Genomic DNA, 8,157 nt, shown 5'->3' with positions numbered 1-8,157 from the left:
ATTTGAGTTTCGGGAACAGGAAAAAGTCGCACGGATCCAGATCTGGCGAATATGGTGTCTGAGCGATGACAGTGGTGCCGTGTCTGGTCAAAAAATCGCGTACAACAAGTATTTTCTATAGTAAAAATTGCTAAATGCACTTGAGGTACTCTCACATTAACAGCTGCTGTAAACATACTAATTGACAGATGGCTTTCAAATTTGTACCATATGTCAAGAAAGGATGTACCAACATAACAAAAAAAATTTTTGAAAAAGGTCTATTACTTAAGGAGTAGTTGACAAACATCAATATCCGGATACTTTTTGAGCAGAATGCCGTTTAACCCAAACACTTGTTTGCTGGATGCTGTAAATAAAAATTGATTCAATTTAAATTTAGTTCATCTATTTATTTTCAGAACTATTTATCTATTTTCAGTTCACACAACATTTAGATAGATAAGCAATCATTAATATATTGTTAACTCTTACTAGATTATCGCCAGAACATTAAACTTAAAATTAAACTTAGAGATTTATTTTGTAAACATCGAGAATTTAAATTACAGCTTACGTTCTCAACTTTTAATAAGCCACTGGATATTGTCCAGTATTGAGGTCAACGGCATTAACATTTTAGAACATATATAATTTAGAAGTAATAATTTAATTTTTTTTTTTTTGTTCGGAGAAGAGGCTTAAAAATACCTAATGCATCGTCACTATGTCGTCACAATAGTGGTATGTCCGGTTTGCATAAAAACAATTCACCTCGTGTGCCAGACCGTTTCAATCCTGGAGTTTCATCGAGAATACTTCAGGGTACGATCTCTGTGTGGGTTATTTAAAACTGTTTTTTCTACGCTAGCCTGCATTTAGGCTGCGCTTAGATTTATTTGTTTGTTTCTTTTTCGAAGTTAGTTATTTTAGGGATCATATTTTTTTCGTTAAAGGATGATCTAACGAATCGGACTATGGCGGTTCAGTTTTCTTCAGATAGCATCATCTTCGTTGTGATATCTTCGACGTTTATTTGACTGACTATTTGTTTCAAGTGATGAACTATTGTTGCATTTGAAGATGGTGTTTTTAGCGTTGTCTTCGTTTGCTTCTTCGCGTATGCATTTTGTACCACATATAACAGTACCGCTGTCTCAGATGCCGTACAGTATGGTGAAGCAACTTTCAAAGCTGTCGTTCGTTGAACTGATGCTAATGTCATATGTTTCTGTTATACTTTCAGCGTATCAGCTTATATTTCGCCTCCGTATAGTAGGGCAGAGTTAACTGTTGATATCAACAATTTTCGTTGCTCTACGTTGGGCCGCCAACGTTTGTCATTAGTCTTGGTATCCAAGTTCAGGCTCAAGTATTTTATTATTTTTTTCGTATAAAATCTGTTTTCATATACATTAATCACGACTTCTAGCAGCATTTGTCGTTTCGTAAGCCGAAGTATCTTTGTTGTTACCATAACCTAACGTAATTTGTGGCGCACTTCATCTAAGTTTCACCACATATGATTTATTGAGTTCCCAGTTTTAATTTTAATTCTTTATTTAATTTTAATTCCAAAGAACACTCCAGATTCAATTTCTCTATAGATATATTCTGCTTTTTACCATTAACATCTATCTTGAATCAGTGATCGCTTGTACAATTTAGTACTTTGTAAGAAGCCATATAGAATGGTTCGAACGAGTTTTTTAAGTGATCAAGAAGACGTTTAATTGATCTTTTTGGCACCATCGCGTAAACCAATCAATTATCATTAGCTTATATACATATCCAATGAATTTTGGTAATATTAAAGATAGCTTGAGCTGAAATCAAATATAATAATATTGGTTTCGCTTACACTGTTAATAGTCTTCAATAAAGTGTTTTCAATTTGTGTTGTCTTTGCAATGGTACCGGAGATATCTCTTTAGACACTCATGTTGTTGAGACAGATAGCACCTAGGTTTTTCATGATTTCTATTCTCGATAAAGTACTTGCAACAAGATTTTTTCAATATTTAAAACGAGATATTTGATCGATAAGTCACAGTGCGAAATGATCTGTGAGTTAGTTATTGTTAAACAAAGACAATAAAACAATATAGTATACTGAAATTGTTAAGATCCGATACTAAAAACGAATTACTTTGAAAAAACAACAAGATATTGAGGGACTTGTATTAAAAAATTAAAGTTCTTTTCTAAAAGAAGGATTCCAGACATATGTGCAGTGTTCTTTCGATTTCGGAGTTAGCAAGCCAGGTTTCCGATCCATATAGGCATACCGATTTGATACATGAATTAAAATTTTTACCTTGGTATTGGTACGTATATTGTACGTCCGCCATATGTTATGCAATCTAGCAAATGATACTCGCGCTTTTTGAATGCGGCTATTGATGTCCTTTTTAGCATCCCCATCTACCGATAGTATACTTCCTAAGTTAGTAAAGCTCTCGGTGTCTACGATGTGATACCTATTGATTAAAATATAGACGTGCAATTCTCCATAAGTAATCTGAACATATTCATAAATGATGGATCTCTAGTTAGAACATTTGTAGAGCATCATATATTTTCTACATCTATTAAATACCGTGTGTGAGTAGGAGTAAATTGATGGTAAATTGTATTAGTATGGCAGCGAATGTTGATATTTACCAGAATTTCGAATAGGGTAAATTAGGTAAAAATGAAATAAATTAGGTATTACCATTGTGCAAATTTTATAAAATAAATAAAGAGAGAACTTTTAACAGAAAAATAATAAATAATTGCAATAAATAAGTGTCAATAAATAGTGTGCAAAAAATCCCTAGGAAATTTCAATTTACTTTTGAAAGAAGCTTAGAATCCAGTGCTAACTTGCAATGAACTCTAGCCTGTTTCACGCTTAATCTAAGAGTTATCTCAAATTTCATTTCAAACGTAATTTTAAGAACGATCTCAAATCTTCCATAAACTTAAAATCCAGTTAAGAATTACTATAGTTTCTGACTCGGGTTAAATGTATCATTTTGCCAAGAAATTTTTATTTCCAAATATAGCCCAACTTCGAACCTAACGCTGAGAAACTATAATTATGACTATGTTATACTAAACTATGTAAGTATAACTTGATCCTAAGTGAATTTTAACTTTATATCAAGTTGAAACGTTTATTGGATAACTGGACGGCAAAATTATTTGATGCATTTTCCTTGCAAATTTACCGCAAAAATAGGAAGAATCACACCAAGCATCACAGTTTTAGCATATCGATTAGCAAAAAAGGGATTAGGATTTCCATTTCTTGTATTTGATTTCGTATTAAAGTTTCTATATAGTAGTCGTATAAAATTGGTAAAAAAATAGTTAAGAACAACAGGAAATCTTTTTAATATATCCTTTTTTTGTTTCGGTATCTATAAGCAATTTATATGAGAAAGACAGCCACCAAATTTCAACAAATGCACTAAGATCCAACCGTCAGTTTTCAGCAACAAACAGCAAAGTAACAGACATTTTTCTTAAATTAAATTTCTTAAATTAAATAGTTGCTAAACACGAAAAATTGTTACTAAAGTAAATAGCGCTGCAGAACACTGTTAGCTTGAGTTCATGTCTTACATGTAACCCATGCTAAGCACTTATACGATTGCACTCCAGAAATGACAAAACCTAAACATAGACATATGGTACACTAAATCTAATTTTCACCTTCATTTCATTGTGCAACTCACAAATGTTTCAAATCACAAGTATTGAAAGTTATTATACGTAAATTAGAGAAGGTATGTGCATGTATGATCCATACTAAAGACACTGAACTGGATTAATTGTGTTTGTAGGCGTTAGTATTAATTTAAATTTTGGGCACCTGGTGGCTTGTCTGGAAACCTTAAACAAATTTTTATATAAATTGAACTCAAGTTAGAGTAGGAATTCACTTCACACGGAGAAACGGAGTTTAATACATCATGTCGTGGAAGGTGAGTTTAAAATGAAATTATTTTTTCGTTTAACTCAATGTATCCTTATTTCAATATTAGGTTTTAGCGCTCCTGATCTGCATTGTCGTAGTGGCGAGTGCACAGCACCACTACAGCTACAGTCATGGTCATGGACATGATGACCATCACGAAGATGAACACGATCATGGTCCTGCACATTATGAATTTCATTATTCTGTGAAAGATCCTAAAACGAAGGACATTAAAAGTCAAAAGGAATCTCGTAAGGATCACAAAGTCGAAGGTTATTATGAACTAATCGACTCCGATGGACATCATCGTATTGTGCATTACAAAGCAGACAAAAAGACAGGATTTGAAGCTACGGTTGAACGTAAACCAACCAAAATAAAAGTACCAATTCCCAAGATTACCTATGAACATCATGAAGACCATCACGATCATCACGAAAATCATAACGATCACCATCATTACTATTCACATTAGTTATATTTGGCTTTGTCAAATATGTCTTATTCTTAATACCACTACACATTTGTACATAATCACTTCTCTCTATTTTTAGTAAATATTAGAAAATTGTTAAGTATTTTCCAACAACAGATCTATCTATTTGTAGCTACAAAACTGATTTTCTCGATGCTTTCTTTTTTGTATATAAATTTTGAAAGTTAATTATAAATAATAAATTCTTTTGCGGATCAAACTGTAATAAAAAATTGTTTTTTTCGAGTGTTAGTGAAATATTATCCATTTTAAATTAACTGTTTCTTAAAGTTTCAACTTGATAAATCAACCAAATAAGTAGCATTATAGGCTCTACTTTTGCTATTTTCTATTTGGCTTTATTTGATGATTATATCTGGGATCAAATAAATATATATTTATATATATATATATATACATATATATAAACATATATATATGTATCTGGGAGATAGATTATATCGATCTTCAACCGTTTTATTGATATCATTTTATATTGGGCTTATAACGACAACAACTTCCAAGGAATCTCTTGTGTTCTGTGTAAAGATGCCTGTTTATACGGGTGTGGATGCGCACAATGAAAAGTAAATGGGAAATAAAATACTACTCGGGACTTTGAACAAAAGTACAGTACTAACATCATACTTGCAAGAATTGTTATATTAACTATCGTAATTATCCATAACAGAGTGTGGGAGATCAAAATAAAAATAATTCTCAACAACTTCGGCTATCGTATAAGGATTCGGTTGACAGAATATCCCAATGCTGAGGAGCAATAACACCACATCCCACATAAAGTTAAAATTTAAGCAAATTAAATGCAAAATACCGAGATAAAATATTCCATTAATTTGAAGATCAGTAGAGAGTATCAGATGAGTTCCACTTTTTTAATGGAATAATCATTTAGCTGTACTGTTTTATTCGTAAGTCTATAAACTATTCATTGAAGGCATGTTGTTAGAGTAGAAATATTACTATAAAGTAATTTGACTAACCATGTATTGGCATTGTAGCTCGATCTTTTGTAAATATGGACAATTTGGCGATATAGAATTGGAAAGAGACCACCACACAATCGTATAAGTACATATATGCACTGGTCGTATTAAGAAGTAGAAACACGCTCTTGTAGACTAAAATACAATTCAGACACAATTCCACAATGATCTACAATAAAAATACTCTATCCTCGCAAATAATATTGAAGTAATAATGATGCCATAAGAAGTCATAGATGTACTGTAAAAGTTGACAGAATATGGTATATGTTAATTAATTAAGTAAAAATATCAACAGAAACTGACTAAAATAAAGCTATAGCAAAAAATCTAATAGAGCAATGCTATTATAAGTCGATTCAGAGATTTCGCATCTCTGTTAGTTAGCGAAAATGTTTTAAAGCTTCTTTAAAAAACAAAAACAAACACGAATATAATAATAAAATATCATTGGATCTTTTTTTGTGGAGTCGGTAAGGATCGCTTTTATGTAGACAATCCTCAAACATAAAACATTAATATTGGATTTTGTGAGGTCGCTAACGTTCGTTTTTATGCGGACAATCCTCAAGCTTTGAACACTTTGAATCAGCTTGACGAACATTCATAAAGTTTTGGCCGACCTATTACCAACTATATGCCGACTCACAGAAAATTATCTCAAAGAAATCCAATGATATATCTTTGTGTTATATCCCAATGAAATATATAATGAAATATATTTATGTGTGTACTAGAAAACGCGCATGATCTGTGTATTTAATACAGCATAGTGTCTTATATATAATAGTAAATATAGTACATTCCAACTTCATTAAATACAAATCAAATGTACCGTGCACATAAAATAGTAAATCATGTCTAGTAAATCCAATAAGGTATCGAAAGTCTATATTTTAAGATAGTTGCGTTAAATAATTATAAACTATGCTTAAAATCGATAGAAAAGAAAATATTTGTGTTACAGTTTAATTCTGCACAAGAATTTATTATATAAAATTAACACTTAAAATCTATATATATAAACAAAAAAATCCAAAAAGAACGGTTTGTACCGATTTCAAAAGTTGATTAGAAGAACTGCTGGTGCACTTCTAACACAGCTTCATATCCTTAATATTTTCTTAACTTAACCATTACAAAATGAATTATGTACAAATGTGTAGTTGTGTGAAAAACGAGATGATCGGTTATTCAAACTTTCTCCAAATATGTTCTCAATGATGCGAGTAATAGTGATGGTGATTATCTCCGTGATGGTCATCATGATGGTTATCATGGTGATCATAGTGATGATCATCGTGATGTTCATAGGAGATCTTGGGAATTGGCACCTTGATATTGGTTGGTTTACGTTCAACCGTAGCTTCAAATCCTGTCTTTTTGTCTGCTTTGTAATGCACAATACGATGATGTCCATCGGAATCGATTAGTTCATAATAACCTTCGACTTTGTGATCCTTACGAGATTCCTTTTGACTCTTAATGTCCTTCGTTTTAGGATCTTTCACAGAATAATGAAATTCATAATGAGCAGGACCGTGATCGTGTTCATCTTCGTGATGGTCATCATGTCCATGACCATGACTGTAGCTGTAGTGGTGCTGTGCACTCGCCACTACCACTATACAGAACAGAATTGTTAAGATCTAATTAAAATTAGGAAATAATAAGTTTAAAGAAAATAAAACAAATTTCATTTTAGTCTCACCTTCCACGACATAATGAATTGAGCTCTATTTCCTTTCAACACCGAGTTCTGGTATGAAGTGAATACGTTCTCTAATTTCAGTTCAATTTATACAAAAATTTGTTTTAGACAAGCAGGCAGACCAATTGTGCAAAAAAAAAAATTAACTTCAGACTTGTTACAACAAATACAATTAATCAAGTCCAAAGTTTTTACTACATGTGGATCACACACACACACATTCGCAAACTTTCTTGTATTTACATTTGATCTCTTGTAATATTTGTGACTTTTGTAACTTCTGGAGTGCATTCGAATGAGTTTCAATCGCTTTGCAGTTTATGTTTAGCAACAATTTAAGATCGTATGTCTGTTGTCCAGTGTGGTCGCTGGACCGCCTCTCTGTTGCCTGTTGGCTTTTGGTGAATTAGTTGAATACTGGTTGTTGTTATTCGACATGAACCGCTGAACTGAATAGAAGCATAGAATAGAAATTCAAAACAAATGCAGAATAGTCTTGTTTCAAATTTTGAAACTTTGTTTACTAGTATTACATAAAAGAACAGAATAAATAGTTTCGAAAACAACATTCATCGATTTTATTATTTTTCATAAATTTTTTAATATTATTACATAAACTGAAACTTTAATCTAAGAAGTTGTCTACATTTTTTTTTGAGAGTTATGAGGACAACATTTTTACTTATATTTAAGGATTATCAAAATGTCATTTAGGCTTATTGAATTGCAACACAACTTGATTTTATTGAAGGCTTAAATAAAACATATCATTTTTATTTATATGTTTTATTACAATACTGCGATTTGCTACGATAATGTACAAAGTAATTAATCAAATGACTGTCAAGAAATTACAGTCTTCGACGCAAACATCATTATTTTCAATGCGATTATTGCGATGGATATACACAGTAATAATTAGACCTATAGTCACTTACGGATCAATACCAACACACTCAACAAGTTACAGCAAATTTTGTGTGTAAGTATAACAGCAATAGTATCAGTACTGTTTAGC

The 8,157-nt window shown here is 31.7% G+C and overlaps 2 protein-coding genes across 2 annotated transcripts; one reads left to right on the top strand and one right to left on the bottom strand.

Annotated features, from left to right (window-relative positions):
• Positions 1 to 3,941: 3,941 nt before the first annotated feature.
• On the top strand, positions 3,942 to 4,421 carry LOC119688831 (larval cuticle protein A2B-like). The gene is made up of 2 exons (XM_038103495.1): positions 3,942 to 3,953; positions 4,014 to 4,421. The coding sequence occupies exons 1-2, from the start codon at positions 3,942 to 3,944 to the stop codon at positions 4,419 to 4,421; spliced, it is 420 nt and encodes a 139-aa protein (XP_037959423.1).
• Positions 4,422 to 6,383: 1,962 nt separating this feature from the next.
• Positions 6,384 to 7,193, bottom strand: LOC119687140 (larval cuticle protein A2B-like). Its single transcript, XM_038101341.1, has 2 exons — positions 7,140 to 7,193; positions 6,384 to 7,077 (listed from the first exon to the last, which is right to left on the bottom strand). Exons 1-2 carry the CDS (start codon positions 7,149 to 7,151, stop codon positions 6,646 to 6,648), a joined length of 444 nt encoding a protein of 147 aa, XP_037957269.1. The 5' UTR covers positions 7,152 to 7,193; the 3' UTR covers positions 6,384 to 6,645.
• Between the last annotated feature and the right edge of the window lie 964 nt (positions 7,194 to 8,157).

Source organism: Teleopsis dalmanni, chromosome X, assembly GCF_002237135.1.
Source record: "Teleopsis dalmanni isolate 2A chromosome X, ASM223713v2, whole genome shotgun sequence".
NCBI lineage: Eukaryota > Metazoa > Arthropoda > Insecta > Diptera > Diopsidae > Teleopsis > Teleopsis dalmanni.
The sequence above is the reverse complement of the archived record's forward strand: the minus strand, read 5'-3'. Positions and strand labels throughout refer to the sequence as shown.